We start from the raw sequence: 18,884 nt of genomic DNA on the forward strand, positions 1-18,884 counted from the left end.
TTGAGGATACAGGTTTTCCTGGGAGTATCTGATTTTTCTCTCAAGATCTACTTTAAGACATTTTACCATGTTGCCATTAGAATAAAATTATTCCTTAATCATTTCTAGTGCTTAATCACTTCTTTATTTTAGAGCCACACTCAGATGTTTCTAGAGCTTACTCCTGGCTCCGGGACCACTCATAGCAATGCTGGGGGACACTAGGGGTGCCAGATATTGAACCTGGATTGGCCATGTGCAGGGCAAGAGCCTTATCTGTTGTTCTACCAATACAGTCCCTTAATCACTTCTAATGCTGCCCACTTAAGTTGTGTTTCCCAAATGGGAAATGGTGGACTTCCACAAGCCTGGGGAGTGTTGGGGCAAGTCACTGCTGAGTCTGACAAACTTCATCTTGGAAATGACACCTTGGTTGACTTCTCCCTTAGCCACCTTCAGACACAGACAGTGCAGAAAGTCTATGCAACGGGATACTCTCACCTGTCCTCTCATCTGTATACACCATGGGTGAAAGTTGAAAACAGTCTGCTGAGGACAAGGGGCGAATACAAATGTTCACATATTAGATGATTCTGCTCATATGAAATATTGAGAAGAGGCAGATCTTTAAACACAAAACAAATTAGTGGGGGCTGGAACGATAGCACAGTAGGTAGGGCGTTTGCCTTGCACGCAGCTGACCCGGGCTCGATTCCCAGCATCCCATATGGTCCCCCGAGCACCGCCAAAAGTAATTCCTGTGTGCAGAGCCAGAAGTAACCCCTGTGAATTATCGGGTGTGACCCAAAAAGCAAAAAGAAAAAAAAATCCACAAATTAGTGGTTGCCAAGAGCTAGACTGACAGGGAAAGGTGATCAATCCTAACGGGTATGGGATTTCCCCCGGGAAGGAGGAAGGTGCTCTGCATCTGGGGCCTGGGGAGATAACACAAAGGGTTAGAGCACATTCGGGAAGTCAGGGTTTAAGTCCCAGCCCGGCATGGACCCTTAGGAGCAACTCCTGAGCACTGCCAGGTATGACTCCTAAACAAAGAAAAGTTCTGGAACTAAGTGTGGTGAGATCACATAGCACCGCAACAGTACGAAATTACTGAATTTCATATCTATTTGAAATGGGGTTAAATGAAGAATTTTGGCAGCCAGGAGATTAGGATTAGCCGTTAGGGCACATGCCTAAGCATGAAGCTGACCCATATTCCATTCTGGCACCACATGGTCTCTCAAGCATCGCCAGGTACAACCTGGAGAACATGAGCACTGCTGGGTATGGCATCGTCATCCTCAGGCCCTGCACCCAACCAAAGGCCCAGTATCCAAGAATTGCTGGACCTCCACTGCTCGGGAGCTCCCACACAAAAATAAAAAGAATTTTATCTTATGTGAATCTTCACTCAATCAATAACACACAAAATTAAAAGGGAACAACCCCAGGTGGAAGAGATGGCTGGGAGGACAGAGGTCTAGAAACTTTCTCTGAGCTTAGCGTCTTCATCTGCAGCAGGTGACCACGATGCTCGCATCTCTTAGCTGGCACAAACAAGACATGAATCAGAGTTCCATAAAACGTTTAGTACAATCCAGGCAGATGATAATTACCTTCCTCTCTACAGAAACAGGCCACGAACCTGTTTGCTCTCTTTGTTACCGTTATTTCTTATGACTCTGTGGTTTGTGGCTCACAGCCACACAACCAGTTCAACCAGGGGCTTCTCCCAACCCTCATCACTGCAGAGGGCGGGCTCCACCACTTGGGATGCTTTCCTGCCCCCAGTGCTCAATCCTGGCATAGTTCTTGGGCCACTATCACGAACTCATCTGAAAGCAGAATCTGAAAAACTCCCTCATGGAATCAGACTCAGGGATATTTGCTTCCAGTGGAATCTGGGATCTGCATTTGTTTTTTCTTTTAGGGTCACACCCAGCGATGCACAGGGCTTATTCCTGGCTCTGCACTCAGGAGTTACTCCTGGCGGTGCTCAGGGGTGCTGGGAATCGAACCCGGCTTGGTCGTGTGCAAAACAAACGCCCTACCCGCTATGTTATCGCTCCAGTCCCTGGGTTCTGCATTTTTAATTGCATTTGTAATCCTCCAAGAGATGAGGATACACCTGAAAGTTTGAGATGACTATTTCCGTTTAATATAGTCCTGCTTTACCAGCTCTTTCAGGAAATCTTCTCAGATTTATCTCTGGAGAAACACTCCGATTCCCAGTGTTTCTTATCTGTATTAGAGAGTCTGAGTGTCTAGGTAAGAGTGCCCTTGGTTTCTTTTACAAGATCACACCTGGCTTGTCTCAGGACTCCTAACTCTGTGCCCTGGGATTTACTCCTGGTTCCGTGCTCAGGGATCATTCCTGGTGGAGAATCACCTTGGTTTCTGATGGATCTGCTCTCTCCCACTGGACAAGAACTTTCAGGGACAGTGCCTGGCCATCTCTTTTCTCTAGTCACCTCAGTTATTGTCAAGTTTAGGTTTTCTTAGGCTGATGAGAAACTTTAGTTTTAGCACTATCAGTCTCCTGTTTCTCCTACACTCTCTTCTTTCCAGTCTACTATATTGACTTTTACAGATGACATGGAAATTGTTTACTGTATCAAGTCAGTCTTTACTCTCCCATCCAATCTCACCCTACAGGATGTGCTAGGTGTGGGCTGGCCCCCACCCACCCTGACCAGATACCATGGAACCTGGAGCTGGGCCAGAGTCATCTCTGACTGTCAATGAACAGGTATCTTCTGGGGCAGGAAGAGGCGGGACGCGAGGATGGTGGAACCAGAGTGTGGACAAGGAGGAGAACTCTATGCTCCTCCCTATTCCCCACCCCTTTTGACTGTTTCTTTGCAAAAGTTTCCAGTCACTTCACCTGTCCAGATGTTATTTCCCAGCGAGGGTTTCTCAGGGACTAAGTTTGAGGATTTAAGCTGTGACTTGAAATGAAATTAAGGTGGCAAGGAGAGACTCAAAGTGCCGAGCACATGCTTGGCATGCACAATACCTGGGTATGATTCCCAGAAATGCATGGTAGGAACACCCAAGCACCATTGGGTATGGCACAAAACCAAAAAATAAGTTAAAAAATGGGGGGCCACACCCAGTTATGCTCAGGGGTTATTCCTGGCTCTGCACTCAGGACTCACTCCTGGGGGGTTCAAGGGACTATATGGGATACCGAGGATCAATCCTGTGTTGGCCACCTGCAAGGCATATATCTTATCTACTGTACCCTCTAAACTTTTTAAAGAAAGTGAAATTAGGACGAGGGATCTAGTTGAAAGGACTGAAGTACATGGTTTGCATCAGTCCAGTTCCTCACCCAGTATGGTTCCCCAACACCTCCAAAAGTGACCCCTGATCACCATCCTGGCAGGAGCACTTCAGCACTGTCAGGTGTGGTCCCAACCCCTGATTGCCTTTCTATATAAAATTAATATCTATAACTATGCAGGATCAGAGAGATAATACAGCAGGTAAGGTGCTGACCTTGCACGTGGCTGGCCTGAGCTTATCCCAGCACCATATATGGTCCCTCAAGCACTGCCAAGAGTGATCCCTGAGCATCACCTGGGGAACTCCAATGTTGAGCCCGTCCTGAACTGCATCCACAGGGGAAGCAGATAGGAATGCCCTCCGGTGGTTTGGCCCACGACCCCTCTTCCCCACTGGCATTAGGCCCCTGCACATTGGGCTGCTTCTTCCTCTCAACCCTTCCCTAGTGTGGGGGTGTGAAGCTCTAATGAACAGGTGCAGCCCGGGGCCAGGTCTGTGTCCCCGAGAGCTCTCCCAACTCCCTCCCCAGAGACAGAGCTTGGGCCAGGGCTCTGCCACCTCGGCCTGCAGCATGTTCCTGTGCTCCTTGCAGGTCATCGTCATGTCAGGCCACGAGACCATCCGAGTGCTGGAAGTCGGCGTGGATGCACAGATGCCCACTGATGAGGAGACCCGAGGCCTGGAGGGCACAGCGGCCCCGCCCGCCCAGAGTGGGGGCCCCACTGGAGCTGGGGCAGCTGCTGGGGAAGCCGGGCCTGACAACCCAGACTCCTCCGCAGAGGCAACTGGTACGAGGCTACTGCCCCACCCGGCACTGCTCCACCTGACACTCTTCCTGGGGGGCCCTGGGGCCAGCACAAGTCCCAGAGGCCTCTGACTTTAGGGTCTTCTTGCCACTCCCACGCCCTTGCTCAGCTCTTAGGACCAGCTTCTGTCTCAGTGGCTGATGCTCCAGCCAGTCTGGTGGGGAGAGGGACAGGGGCAGTGCCTGGCCCTCTGGCAGGGTGTCCTGAGCTAACTCCAGCTCCCGGCCCCCATCAGAGAGCGCTCAACTTTCTGCACGAGACTAGGTTGCTGCCTTCATTGGTTTGGGGGGCCAGACCTGGCCATGTTAGAGTACCACCCAGCTTGTTACTCGGGGCTCACTCCCACAGTGCTCATAGCTGTGGTGCTGAAGATTGAACCGAGGCCTCTGCATGCAGGACACGCACAGCCTGCTGACTCTGGCCCCAGGTCAGGGAGTTTCAACTCCTTCCATTCCTGACCCTTTCACACCCAAGACATGTTTATGCAGCCCCAGGGAAATGGGTTTATGAGGTAGGTATAACAAAAGCCAAGAGTTAAGACATTCGCCTTATATGCAGCTAATCCTGGTTCAATCCCTGGCACTACATACAGTTCCCTGAGTTCCACCAGGAGTGATCCCCTAAGCACAGAATCAGGAGTAAGCCCTGAGCACTGTCAAGTGTGGGTCAAATTGCTCCCCACAATTGGTATATAAGTCAACGTTTTACTGACAATCAGTTTAAAGACAGAAACAAAATCCAGGCAGCACTGCGTTATGTCCCCCGCAAGACCTCCTAGGAGTGGTCCCTGAGTAAACCCTGAGTACAGCCAGCCTTACTTTCTATCCCCCTCCCCACATACACACAAATAAATAAGCAAAGAATGATTAGAGGGATAGCCCAATGGGCTGAGCTCAGATCAGTGGATTTAGTGCATGCCATGCATGCATGAGACTTGGGTTCATTCCCTGACAATGGATGTTCCTTCTACCCCAGCACAGAGTAGAAATTAGCCCCTGGTACCACTGGATGTGGCCCTCAAACCAAAATTAGTAAGCAAAAGACACCCCCACACACACATACACACATGCAGTTATGTGACCTCCACATAAGGTAGCCACCCACAGGTTAAGAAATTAGCACTAGGTTATCACAAAGATGATGTTGGTGTTCAAAAGACTTAAATGCATGCTTAGCATGCAAAAGAACTGGATTTATTTACTTATTTTTGCATTTTGGGTCACAACCAGCGTTGCTCAGGGGTTCCTCCTGGCTCTGCACTCAGGAATTACTCCTGGCGGTGCTTGGGAGACCATATGGGATGCCGGGGATAGAACCTGGGTCAGCCACGTGCAAGGCAAACACTGTACTATTGCTCCAGCCCCGAGACCTGGATTTAATCCTTGGCACCACATGGTCCCCTAAACAATGTTGGGTGTAGCCCAAAATTCAAAATAAAAAAGAAAGACAGGGCTGGAGAGATAGTACAGTGGGTAACATACTTGCCTCGTACATGCCCAACCCAGCATCCCATATGGTCCCCCAAATCTCACTAGGAGGGAGTGATCCCTGAGCACAGAGCCAGGAGTAAACCCTGAACACTGCCAGGCTGGCCCCCAAACAAGAAACAAACTAAGAAATAAAGAGACTTCAGGGAGCAGCCCAGTCACAGCTCCTTTCCACAACAGCAAGACTTTGTCCTGGACTTTCCCTGAAAATTGGCCTACAGATTCATTTGGAAACAAAGGACCAGGGTTATATTTTCCCCCGTTTGAATACAGGAATGATAAGAGACACGCTAGCCTTCCACTTCCTACTCCTTCCGCTTGGAGGCCAGGGCGGGCCACCATCTGCGCTGGGGACCAGCATACAGAGGATTAGGAGGACAGGCAAAGGCCAGAGGAGCTGTGTTCAACCCCCTTCCTCCTCTCGATCGTGGCCAAGGGCTCCTTCTCAGAAAATTTAGGATGTTTCTTAAGTTCGTGCACTGTGCCGCCAACTGCCCTTTTTACCTTTTGATCTATCTTCCATATCTTACTTCTTCCGTATATACCAAGGTGCCTTAACTTTGCTCCTTATCCAAGCCTCTCAGGAACTGATCCTGAATTGACTCACCAGGGTGAGGGCTTAGTGGTTATCCCCTCCAGGCTTGTGTGCTTAAACCTCTCCGGAGTCTTCCGTGTAAAGGAGTTTTAAATGCTCATCCAGCAGGTAAGGTAACCATTTTTGATAGTGCTTCTGTTGAAATTGCCGGCAGCCAGAAATATGTCCTTTCTAGATATGCAAGAGTAAGAGTTTCCTCTTCAAACAAAACTAATAAGTAACTCTATCATCAGAAAACAAAAATAATCTATTGATTTGCCTCACTCTAAATCCAGAGGGCAGGGGGGTGGGGGGGTGGACTCAAAACTCTGACTATCCACCGACTATCCAGGGCAGGAAGATGGTTCAGTAGGCCAGGATGAAAGGTTTGCATGAAGGATCCACAGGCTAGATCCCTTGCACGACAGGGTGCCCTGAGCACAGAGCCTGGAGTAGCCCCTAGCACCACTGGATGGGCCCAAGCACCATAAAAATAAAATAATAGCAAAACAATTACTTTTCAGCTTTCCCTCCCTACTCCTTTCTGTCTGTCTATCTGTCTCTCTTTCTCTCCTTCCTTCATATATATATATATATTTTCTTATTAGGTCACACCTGGTGATGCTCAGGGTTTACTCCTGGCTCTGCACTCAGGAATTACTGTTACCAGAGTTCAGGGGACCATATGGGATGCTGGGGCTCAAACCTGTGTCAGCTGCATGCAACGCAAACACTCTACTTATTGCTTTGGCCCCTCCTTCCTTCTTTTTTATAAGGCCACACATGTGTGTTTAGGTCTTACTTCTGGCTCTGCTCAGGGATCACTCCATATGTGGTACCAGGGATCAAAACCAGATTGGCCATGTGCGAAACAAGTGCTTCACCTGCTGTACTTTCTCTCTGGCCCCTATCCAATCCTTTTCACATGCTTCTGTAGCTGTGGCCAGATGAAGGATGACGCTCTTCACTGTTTTGTTTTGGGGGGATGCTGAGCACATGCTCAGCCACTGATTTACACCCAGGGCCCTACCATGATTTTTCATATGCCCGTTTCCTTTAATAGATTCACACATCTGATTCTGGTTTGGACTGTTACCAAACTGTCTGATTTTTCATTGTCATAAATGGTTCTGCTTTGAATATCTTTGTGCCAATCTTATAAACAATTTTTTTGAGGTATAGTCTACTCAAATTCCTTTGGAAGAGAAATTAGTTGTTTATATAGGAAGAAGCCATGACATGGAAAAATACAGATTTACTGTCTTGAGAGGACAATAGTTAAGCCCCCCCAAAAAGATCTATTGATAAAATCAAAATTGTTTTGTACTTTAGAGAAACAGGTAGATTTATAATCACTGTATCACTGTCACCCCATTGCTCATTGTTTGCTCAAGCGCGTGCCAGTAAAGTCTCCCTTTGTACCTGTCGAGTGCTAGTGTAGTCCAATGGTGTCTGCTTGCTCCAGGAACATGAAGAGCACATTGTTGTTTCTGTTTTTGGCATATGGAATACGTAACGGGTAACTTGCCAGGCTCTGTCATACGGGTGGGATATTCTCGGTAGCTTACCAGGCTCTCCAAGAGGGATGGAGGCTGGGGCTGGAGCAATAGCACAGCAGGTAGGGCGTTTGCCTTACACACGGCCAACCCGGGTTCGATTCCCAGCATCCCATATGGTCCCCTGAGCACCGCCAGGAGTAATTCCTGAGTGCAGAGCCAGGAGTAACCCCTGTGCATCACCAGGTGTGACCAAAAAAAAAAAAAAAAAGAAAAGAAAAAGAGGGACGGAGGCTTTGAGCTTATATAGCTGAGCCGGAGGTATTTGTGGGTGTGTCTCCCACATACCTAACTTTTGGCCATTTAATTTCTTGGTAAACTTGGTCCCAAGTTGTTGGGGTCTGGCCAAAGGCACAACAGCAATTTTGGGGTATCTGGAAGTCTGAAGGCACCATCAGGATGCTGATGCACTTGGCCCACAGGTGCAGGTTGACCTGCTGGCAGCACCATACCCCCAATTGATAATAATTCCACAAATTTATTTAAGTCTCCACCCCCCCACCTCCATTTGGCTTTGCTCATTGCACCATATGGTACTGGGGATTGAACCCAAGTGCCTGCCTGCCAAGCATGCCCTGGGCCCCTTGAGCTATCTTTCTGGCCCTAAACTGATCAATTTTAAGCAATTTTAAGCAGCTTAGCAGAAAGCAACCAGTGCCCTTAATGTTTGGAACTATTGTAATGATTATTTCATTTCTTTTGATAGCAAGGTTTTTGTTTTGTTTTGTTTGGGGGCCACATTGGCAGTGCTAAGGGCTTGCTCCTGGCTCTGTGTTCAAGGGTCACTCCAGTAGAGCTCGGGGGAGGGAGCCTGGGTGGTGCACACGAGGCAAGCGTCCTCCTACTCGCTGACCTTGCTCTCTGGCCCCATATGGCAGTTTCATCATTCCGGTTGATCACATTTCTACTTTTATTTCTCCTTTATAAACATCATTGCACTTTTTCCCAAGAGAAACATCTTAAATTTTGTCCATTTATCTGCCCTGATTTCTCCCCAAAGCTTATTTACCTCCATAGTAGATAAAGCTGCCATTTCCTTTTCTTTTAGTATTTTATGAAATTTTTTAAAAATTTTTACTCTTTTATTAGATATGTGGTTTAAGACAAATCGCCTCACTGGAATCTAAGTTTCTTTTTTTTTTTCTTGCTTTTTGGGTCACACCCAGCGATGCTTGGGGGACCATATGGGATGCTGGGATTCGAACCCGGGTTGACCGCGTGCAAGCCAAACACCCTACCCGCTGTGCTATAGCTCCAACCCCATTTTACGAAGTTTTGATTGTTGTTTGCCCATCTTTGAGTTCCTTTAAATAATCTGAATTCTGTTATGCATTATTGTGGACAGTGTAGTGCTGAGTTAGGATGATAGCTTTCTAGGCTTAAGCCTGTGCAGAGGCTGCGAAAATGGCTCAAATGTCAGAGTGTGTTCCTTGCAGGCAGGAACCCTGGTTCCACCCTGCACCTAGACAAGGACCGGAAATTGATGCCTAGTCAATATCAAGAAGTCAATAATCAGGTCTACTACCTTTCAGCCAGTACCAAGACTCCTATTAATATCTCACTACATATTAAATAGTAACTATTCTGGGTCCCAGAGATAATTCAGAGGGGTGAGCGTGTACTTTATGTGTGTGAGGCCAGGTTTGATACTTGGTATCACATAGTCCCCTAAACACTGCTAGGACTGACCCCAGCACAGAGCTGGGAGTAACCCCCAAGCACCACTGTGTGTGTCCTAAACCTCACTCCTATATAGTAATTGTCCTCTTTTTTGTGTGATTTTGAAAAAGTTCCCTGGTAGGGGTCCCAAACACCAGAATAGGAAGCAAAAGCTATTCCTGGGCAAAGATCTCTGGCTCCCGGGAAGTTCCTTACAAAGCTTGTAGAAGGTGCCCTTCAAGATTTTCACCATCAGGGATTAGCAGAGATAAGTAGCCTGTGGCGTGAGCTAAGCACAAAGGGGCAAAGTGCGTGTTTTACATGGGGGAGTCCCAGGTTCAGTTCCTGGCACCACATGGTCCCCCAAGCGCCTCCAGAAACAAACCTCAAGCACAGAATCAGGAATAGCCCACACATGCTGTCAGGTGTGAGCCCCAAATTAAAACAAGCCTGGCCTGGGATCCCGAGTGGGGAAGAACACACCCAGTTTCAGGGCCTGTACATAAGGGGCTTCCCCTGCCCAAACCCTCTTCCCACCCCCCAGATCAGTGTCCACACCCAGAAACTACCTTGAAGAAGGGATCAACAACAACCCAGGAAAGCAGTTCTTGTTGGACCCAGCACTTCTGTTCCTAACAAGTGCTCCTTTGGGTTATGAGAGGTGAGAGTGTCCTTTAGGTCCAGGAGACAGACGCCCTTGGGGCCAGAATGATAGAACAGCAGATGGGCTTTGCAGGTTCCATTCCTGGTACCACCTTTGGTCCCTGAGGCTGCCAGGAATGATCCCTGAGCACAGAGCCAGGAGTAAGCCCTGAACACTGATGGATGTGGCCCCAAAACCAAAAAGAAGAGGAAGACTATGCTTAGGCCCAACTATGCTTAGGCCTGTGTTGGCTTTATCGGGGTGCGCCTTCATCTAGGGAGGGCAGTCTGCCCTCGTGGTCTGGTCAGGGCTCCGCACCCACCAGCTCACTGCAGTAGCATCTGAGAAGCCACCTCCTGAGCCAGGAAGATCAGACTCGGGTGGTTATGCAGATAGACACTATGGGGCCCATGAGATGTCTCTTCCGGCTCCTGTGCCCTCTCCTCCTCCCCACTCCACCCACCATTCCCCCGGGCTCACTCCATGTCCTCTTTTTCTTCCTGTCACATGAAGTGAAGTCACTCCCAGGGATCCCTCCAGGCCCTGTCCCTGCTGTTGCCACCTTCAGCCAAGCCCCAAGCCAGCCTCAAGCACCGCAGACCCTGACACCATTGGCTGTTCAAGCTGCCCCCCAGGTAAGGGCTGCCTGGGGATGCTGGGTCGAGGGCATCGGGTGGGTGGTGCTGGCAAGGTGGGGCACCACAGCAGGGGGGCTGTCCATGGGATTTGAGGGCTTCAGAAGCAAGAAGGGAAGGGGCTACAGTTGGCAGTTGGAGGGAGGGAATCTCCAACCAGGCACCCCCGCCCTCCCCCCCACTCCCCTCCCCCCTGCCCAGATCAGATCTGCTCAGAAAAGCAGGTATGCACTGATCAGATCATCCAGGAAGGATCTAGAAACTTTGGTGACCTCCTCAGTCCTCTCCTGGCTGGTTATCCAAGGCTGAGCGTGTTGCGCTTATCTGCCCTTCACCTGCCTGGGGCTGCTCTGCCCCCAAGAGAGCGACAAGACACCGGGGCAGGGAGAGTCCCTGTGACCTTGCAGGACCCACAGAGCCTTGGGGCTTCACTCAGTCCTTGTTTCCTGGGCCCCACTCTCGGCCAGTCCCTATCTGGGCAGGATAGTCAGGCCCAGCCCGCTGTCCCTCACCCCACCTCAGGGCTGGGCTTACGCCTAGGGCTTATCTCTCCCCACCCTCCTGCGACCTGTCCCCACCCGCTGCCCTCAGAATGCTTTGTTTATGCTCAACTGGGCCCCAGAGACCCAGAGTTTGTCAATGTTGATTTTTCATTTTTTCTTTTCTTTTTGAAATCTTGTTTGCTTTTGCAGGTCTTGACTCAGGAAAACTTAGCCACAGTTCTGACAGGAGTTATGGTTCCAGCAGGGGCAGTTACTCAACCTCTTCTTATCCCCATCAGTATTGCAGGTCAAGTGGCTGGCCAGCAGGGGCTGGCTGTGTGGACAATTCCTACAGCAACCGTGGCCGCCCTCCCGGGACTGACCGCTGCTTCTCCCCCGGGGGGAATTTTCAAGCCACCTTTAGCCGGTCTCCAAGGTAACAGCAGCTCTCCCCAGGACTGCACCAGCCCCCACCACCCTCCACACGGGCCCTGCACACGGGCTAGCCACGTTGGACTCAGAACCAGCTGCCCCGCCCCCGGGAGTCGGGACCCAGGGTCCCCAGCACTGAGCCACAGAGCCGCTGCACCACCTCGGACTCTAGGCCATGGCCCCCTGCTGGCCCCACAGGCCTCTGTGACTTCTGAGACTGTCTGGGACTCCCCACATCCCCCTGCCCCAAGCCAGAATCCAGCCCCTGTCCAGCCTCCTGAGAAGGACTTCGGGAAGACGGACTCCGGGCGCAGCACCGCCGCCTCTCCAGGCCCAAGGGAGGGGGGATGAGAGATGGCGCCGCATGCCTGCGAGGATGAAGGGAACCACAGATGCCCGGCCCCTGCCCCCTGGCTCCCCCTCATTCTTCGCCAGATCCCTGGGGATTGGAGCCTCTGGGGCTGCGGCTCGGCCGTTGAGCACCCCTGTCTCTGCCTTGCTCCGCAGCAGCTGCTGTGCTGAACGCCGCCCTGCCGGCCCCCGGGCCAGCCGCCCCACCGCTGCAGGCCTCCTCGCCCGCCCCGGCCCGGCCAGCAGCCCAGCCCCAGACGCTGTACCAGACCCAGCCGCTGCTGCAGACCGCGCCCGCCATCCTTCCACAGCCCACCGCCGCCACTGCGACCGCCCCCACCCCCAAGCCAGTGGACACCCCCCCACAGATCACCGTCCAGCCTGCAGGCTTCGCGTTTAGCCCAGGAATTGTAAGCTGCTGCGCTCGCCCAGGGCTGACCAGGGAAGGACCGAACCTCAGGCCAAGGGTGGAACTGACCCTTCTTCCCGGGAGGAAGGAAGTAGAGGACCCGCGCCTGGAGGCGGCTCTTGCCAACCAGTCCGTGGAGACGGGCTCCCTCTGAGGTCTTCTTGCTGCCTGCCAGCCGGCCAGCCAGACCAGGGCAGGCAGCCTCCCGCCGGGGCTGGGGCCAGTTCAACACACCAAAGGCACTGGACCAGCTGTGGAGGGTGGGATGACACCTAGGATGGCACGCTTGGGAGCTGGCACTAACAGTGCAGCTTAAGACTCCCTGCCCAGCCAGCGTCTGCCCAGGGCAGCCCCTGGCCTGGCCGTGGGGTGGTGGGCTGGGACTAGAATCACTCCGGCCGCTTGTTTGGTCCCAGGCTTGGTTGGAAAGATGAGCCAGAGTCATTTTCCCATCACTGTGGTCCCACCCTCCCTGCTGCCCTCTGGGGTCCTCGCCCAGAATCATACTCAGCGGGTGGGCCTGTGGCCAGGCACAGCCACCTTCACACCCACGTCCCTGTCTTCCTCCCCCTCCCCCGGCCCTCAACCTCTGCCTCTGCCTGGGCTCTCACTTGCCTCTGGGCCCTGAGCACGGCTCTTCCTCTGCCCACAGATCAGTGCCGCTTCCCTCGGGGGCCAGACCCAGATCCTGGGCTCCCTCACCACCACTCCGGTCATTGCCAATGCCATTCCCAGCATGCCCGGGATCAGCAGCCAGATCCTCACCAACGCTCAGGGACAGGCAAGTGGTCCCCGGGGTTGGGCTAAGGGCGGCGGGGGGGAGAGAAGCCTGCAGGAGATCCGAGACACTCACTGGGTGCGTCCCACCGATGCCCAGGGTGCAGTGGCCACCTGAGTGAGTTTCTCTGGCAGGACAGCCCAGCACCCTGGAGGCACCCAGCTCTTTCCTAGAAGCTCCTGATGGTGATGGGGGTCATGTTGGGTACCAGAAATTGAACTGGGTCAGCTGTGTGCAAGGCAAGCTCCCTGCTTACTGAACCATCTCTCTGGCCCCTCCTAGAGGACTTTACTTGCCACTCTGCAGTGGACAAGGCTAAGGGTCAGAGAAATGAAAGCACATATCCGCAAGGTGCCAGAACTCAGGCGTGGGCCCGGGGAGCAACACGGCTGGACCTGGTCTGTTGTAATGGCTAAAGGGAGCAGCCCTGGAGGGCCTGTCCTTTGCCTCCTCCCTGAAGAAACACTGTTCGGTCCTAGCAGGGGTGTGGGCAGGGGTGGAGGGGGCCACCGCCCTCACGCCGGGTCCCTGCCCTGTCTCCTCCCAGGTTATTGGAACACTGCCCTGGGTCGTGAACTCAGCCAGTGTGGCGGCCCCTGCACCAGCCCCGAGCCTGCAGGTCCAGGCTGTGACCCCCCAGCTGTTGCTGAATGCCCAGGGTCAGGTGATTGCCACCCTGGCCAGCAGTCCCCTGCCTCCACCTGTGGCTGTCCGGAAACCAAGCACACCCGAGTCCCCCGCCAAGAGTGAGGTACAAGGGCTGGGTGCGGGCTGGTCTCCCTCCAGACGACAGCGGGGCGCCACAGTGTTTGATGCCCCTGGGAGAACAGGCGGCTCCCCATGGGAGCCTGCTGAACTACAGGACTACTAGCAGGCCCCTGTGGGTCTCTGCTCTGTGCCAGGGAAACAGCCCCCCCTCCGCCCACCCGCCAGCCTACCCACCCCCCCAAACGCATGCAATATGTCCCTCAGAACCAGTGCCCTTCCCAGAGAGCTGAGAGGAGGGGTCCTGGGAACACAGCCAATGAGCTCTGCTGGACTCTCTTCCAGGAGAGCCAGGAAGCCTGGGTCTGCTCCCCTCCTCCATCCAGCCTTTGGCTCTCCATCATTGGTTGGTTCTAGGGAGAGTTTTGTGCCTACTGTAGAGCAGGGCTTGAGACATAGAGCTGAGTAAGACACGCTGTCCGGGAGAAGCGACCACAGCAAGACACTCAGAGAGGGGCATGATAGATGCTTTGGGAACCCAGAGAAGGAGGTGTTGACAGATGGGGTGTTCGGCAGGGAATGGTGAACGTGGCTAAAGTGTTGGCTGGGGTGGAGAGGATTGTGCCTTTAAGGAATCTCGGGGCAGTGGGAAGACAACCCGCAGGGCTAATGGGCATGTGTGTAAGCACCGAGCCCCCTGGGCCCCCCCAAGCCCCTTGGGCCTGGAAGCAGTACACTGCTGTGCTGAGCATTGAGCAGTCCAGCCTGGTTGGTAGAGTGTTGCTGGGAGCACCCACTGCTGGGTCCCCTGCACCCCCAAAAGAATGATAAGAAATACAGAAACCCTACCAAGGGCTAGAATGTGTGATTCCCATGCATGTGGTCAGAGTCTGAGCCCAGTACAGTACAGTCCCTTGAGCACTGGATGCAGCCCTTAAAGGCCCCAAGCCTGCGGCTGGAGCGATAGCACAGCGGATAGGGCGTTTGCCTTGCACGCAGCCGACCCGGGTTCTATTCCCAGCATCCCATATGGTCCCCCAAGCACTGCCAGGAGTAATTTTTGAGTGCAGAGCCAGGAATAATCCCTGAGCACCGTCAGGTGTGACCCCCCCAAAAAAGGCTCCAAGCCAGCATTCCTAGGGAGGCTTCTAAAAAGAAAAAAACGAAAGAAGACAGAGGTGTCCAAGCAGATAGAGGTTCTAAAATTTGAGTATTTGAGTGTCCCTTGGAACACATTGGAGCTTTTTTTTGTTTGGATTTTTTTCTTTGGGGGTGGGGGTGGGATTCACAAGGCATACCTGTGGTACTCAGGCATCACTCCTGGCTGTGCTCAGGGGACCAAAGGGTGCCAGTTATTGAATGGCCACGTGTATGGCTTTCACGTGCTTTACCCTCTGTCCCCTGGACACTTTATGAAGCCAGTTTTCAGTCCTGATTATTTCATAGGTCTGCAGTGGGCTAAAAAATGCACATTTTCAGGAAAAGTTGGCAGGTGATGCTGAGGCCCATAGTTCTCAAATGTGGTGTGTTACTTCCCAGCTTTGTGAGTAACCACTGAGCCTTTTCTGGGAAAAAAAAAAAAGAAAGAAAGAAGATGAGGAGGCCAGAAAAATAGCACAAGGGTTAAGGTGCTTGTCTGTCTTACGTGCAGCCACACAGATTTGATCCTTGGCTCTGTAAATGGCCCCCTTGGCAGCACGGGAAGCAACCCTGAGCACAGAACCAGGAGTAATGCCAAAGCACTGCTGGGTGTGACCCTACTCCCTCCACCCCTCCCCACCCAAAGTGGCAACTGGAAGCTTATGAATGTTTGAAGATTTGTTGCTCTGGTGTAGCAGCACAGCTTCCATTGTTGTCATTGTGGGAAATCCAGAAAGGATGTCGTGGAACAGGAAACACAAGAATCTCTTTTCACCTCTCGAGAGGACTTTGGCTGCTTGCTTTTATTTTATTTTATTTTTTTTTTGCTTTTTGGGTCACACCTGGTGATGCACAGGGGTTACTCCTGGCTCTGCACTCAGGAATTACTCCTGGCGGTGCTCAGGGGACCATATGGGATGCTGGGATTTGAACCTGGGTCGGCAGCGTGCAAGGCAAACGCCCTACCCGCTGTGCTATCTCTCCAGCCCCTTGGCTGCTTGCTTTTAGAGCCACCAAAATTTTATTTTCCTGTATACTCGCAGGATCTGTTTGTTTGGGTTTCGGGGCTGTACTCAGCAGAACAGAGGGACTACATCTGGCTCCCAAAGGTGCTCCTGGGGTTACTCCCAAAGGTGCTTGGGGACCATGTGGTGTTGGGGATCAAACCCAGGCCAGAATGATATAGTACAGCAAGTATGGCACTTGCCTTACAGGTGGCCAACCAGGGTCCTTTTCTGGCTTCCCATATGGTCCCCCTAGCACCGCTAGAAGTAATTCCTGACTGTAGAGCCAGGAGTAACTCCTTAGGACTGTTGGGTGTGGCCCCCAAACAAACAAACAAAAATATTTGGGAGAGAGGCTGGAGAAATAGTATAGCAAGTAAGGCACTTGCTTTGTATGCAGAAGATCCTGGCTCAATCCCTGGCACCCCATATGGTCTCCTGCGTCTTGCCAGGAGTGATCCCTGAGCAAATTCAGGTGTGGCCTCAGAATAACAACAACAAAATGAAAATAATAAAATAAACCATCAAAAAATATATTTAGGGGAAGGGTCACTCCTATGGACCTGTTGAGGCTTGGGAATTGTGTGGTGGTAGGGATGGAACCTTTGAGACATCACCATGGCCTTGTTTAGCAATCTAACTCAGAGCTCTTTGCATCTTAGCTATACAAAAATAATCCTAGTTCTACTGAGTGACCATACTATATTATTACAGGGGGGACCCCAGAATCATTTGCCAGTTCCCTATTAAAGGACATTTTGTGCCCAGGGAGCTCGAGAATCTCACCCTCCAGGGCAGAGATGTGAGAGAAATTATCTCAAGTATCTCTGTTGGGGCTTTGGCTGAAAGTACAAGCTCTCCTGAGCTTCTGGCCTGCCCTGTCCCAGGTGACCGTGGTGGGATATATTGTTATCTTTCTATGAAGGTCATTACCATTGGGTGGGTGATAACATAGTAACTAGTTTTGCTTTGTATTTGGGTATAGAGAGGTATGTGATGGGTGAGTGATGTTTTCCTGTCTACTTTTGAGTTTTGGATTCTTTTTGGAGTGGGGCACCCTTGACCGTGCTTGGGGACTTTTCCTAGCTCTGCGTTTGGGGGTTGCCCTGGAGATGCTCAGGGAATCACACAGTGCCGGGCATCAAGCTGGGCTTGGCACCATGCAAGGCAAATGCCTTCACCCCTGCATTATCTCTCCGGCCCTTCGTGCACACTCTTGGCCTGCCTCTGGCCTTTCCAGAGACTCTAACCCCCAAGTTGGGCGAGTGAGCCGCAGGGATTTGTTGGCTTTCTTTCCACAGGTGCAGCCCATCCAGCCCACACCAGCCGTCCCCTCGCCAGCTGTGGTCATTGCCAGCCCAGCCCCGGCACCCAAGCCATCTGCCTCTACTCCCATCCCAATCACCTGCTCAGAGACCCCTACAGTCAGCCAGTTGGTGTCCAGTAAGTTGCTCATGGAACAAGTTGTACAGAAAGGTCAGGCGCTAATTAGGACACCCCAACTTCTTGAGACACTGTGCTCCTTAATTCTGAGGAGACAAAAGGGAAGGGCAGAGACCCCAGGCTTTTCTTTCTTAGTCCCATCCTGCTGGGCTGATGCTAATCGTAGTGATTCATAGTCAAGGCTGCCTGTCCAGCTGTTTTCTAAGAATCCATGGCATGCTCTGCCTCTTCCGTGGCCCCGCATGGAGTATCTGAGGAATGTGGATGGCTAATGGGCGTGCTTGGGGGCAGCAATAAGGATAATGGGGGAGAAAGAGCAGAAAGAACGTGAAAATAGAGTCCTTAGGGCTAGAGAGCCAGTATAGCGGGAAGAGGCCTTGCCTTGCACATGGCCTACTCAGGTTCAATCCCTGGTATTCTGTATGGTCCTCCAAACCCTGCCGTGGGTGATCCTCGAGTACAGAGCCAGAAGTCAGCTCTGGGCACTGCCAGGAGTGGCCAAAAGGGGAAAGAGAGGTGGTGGTGGAGGGGTAGGGGAGAAGAAAGGAAAAGGAAAGGAAAGGAAAGGAAAGGAAAGGAAAGGAAAGGAAAGGAAAGGAAAGGAAAGGAAAGGAAAGGAAAGGAAAGGAAAGGAAAGGAAAGGAAAGGAAAGGAAAGGAAAGGAAAGGAAAGGAAAGGAAAGGAAAGGGGAGAAAAGAAAAGAGTTCTTCCTCCTAGGCTGGAGCAATAGTACAGTGGGTAGGGCATTTGCTTTGCATGGCTGACCTGGGTTCAATCCTTGGAACCCCATTTGGTCCCCTGAGCACTGCCAGGAGTAATTCCTGAGTGTAGAACCAGGAATAACCTCTGAGCATCACCAGTTGTGACCCTAAAAAAAAGAGAAAGAAAGAAAGATAGAAAGATAGATAGATAAGATAGATAGATATAGATAGATAGATAGATAGATAGAAAGAAAGAAAGAAAGATAAAGTAAACAAGAAAGAAAAGAAAATAGTCCTTCCTCCAGACATGTTGGTCCAGGCCCCTTTTCCCAAGTCTTGAGGGAGATGGGTGATGAGGATCTCAAGGATTGACAGGCCTTTGGTGACAGTCCTCATCCCTCTCTTCTGCAGCAGGCCAGGCCAGTAGCTAGCTCAACTGTGACAATTCTCTGTTTTATATACTCACCCCTGGTCCCTTCTTCTGACCTAGAGCCACACACCCCAAGTCTGGATGAGGATGGGATCAACTTGGAAGAGATCCGGGAGTTTGCCAAAAACTTTAAGATCCGGAGGCTCTCCCTGGGCCTCACACAGACCCAGGTGGGCCAGGCTCTGACAGCCACGGAAGGCCCAGCTTACAGCCAGTCGGCCATCTGCAGGTGAGTGAGACTGCCCTGGAACAGACACTCACAGGGACACACATACGCAGCCTCTATACATATTCATCCTGGATCAAGGTAGATCCCAAGGCACTGTAGCACTGTAGCACTGTCGTCCCGTCCTGTTGTTCATCGATTTGCTTGAGCGGGCAC

At 51.8% G+C, this 18,884-nt stretch overlaps 1 protein-coding gene across 3 annotated transcripts in view; it reads left to right on the top strand.

Annotated features, from left to right (window-relative positions):
- POU6F1 (POU class 6 homeobox 1) overlaps nt 1–18,884 on the top strand; it is a 35,049-nt gene that overhangs the window by 11,996 nt on the left and 4,169 nt on the right. For 2 of the 3 annotated variants that reach the window (XM_055126094.1, XM_012935122.2), the window contains 9 exons: nt 2,635–2,728; nt 3,860–4,055; nt 10,506–10,627; nt 11,320–11,545; nt 12,049–12,302; nt 12,954–13,082; nt 13,627–13,830; nt 17,230–17,371; nt 18,563–18,731. In XM_055126094.1, coding sequence (XP_054982069.1) covers nt 2,681–2,728; nt 3,860–4,055; nt 10,506–10,627; nt 11,320–11,545; nt 12,049–12,302; nt 12,954–13,082; nt 13,627–13,830; nt 17,230–17,371; nt 18,563–18,731 — 1,490 coding nt within the window. In that variant the 5' untranslated portion in view covers nt 2,635–2,680. The remainder of the gene's footprint in view (nt 1–2,634; nt 2,729–3,859; nt 4,056–10,505; nt 10,628–11,319; nt 11,546–12,048; nt 12,303–12,953; nt 13,083–13,626; nt 13,831–17,229; nt 17,372–18,562; nt 18,732–18,884) is intronic. The other variant, XM_055126095.1, reaches the window with a different exon arrangement.

The sequence above is a fragment of the Sorex araneus genome, chromosome 2 (genome assembly GCF_027595985.1).
Source record: "Sorex araneus isolate mSorAra2 chromosome 2, mSorAra2.pri, whole genome shotgun sequence".
NCBI lineage: Eukaryota > Metazoa > Chordata > Mammalia > Eulipotyphla > Soricidae > Sorex > Sorex araneus.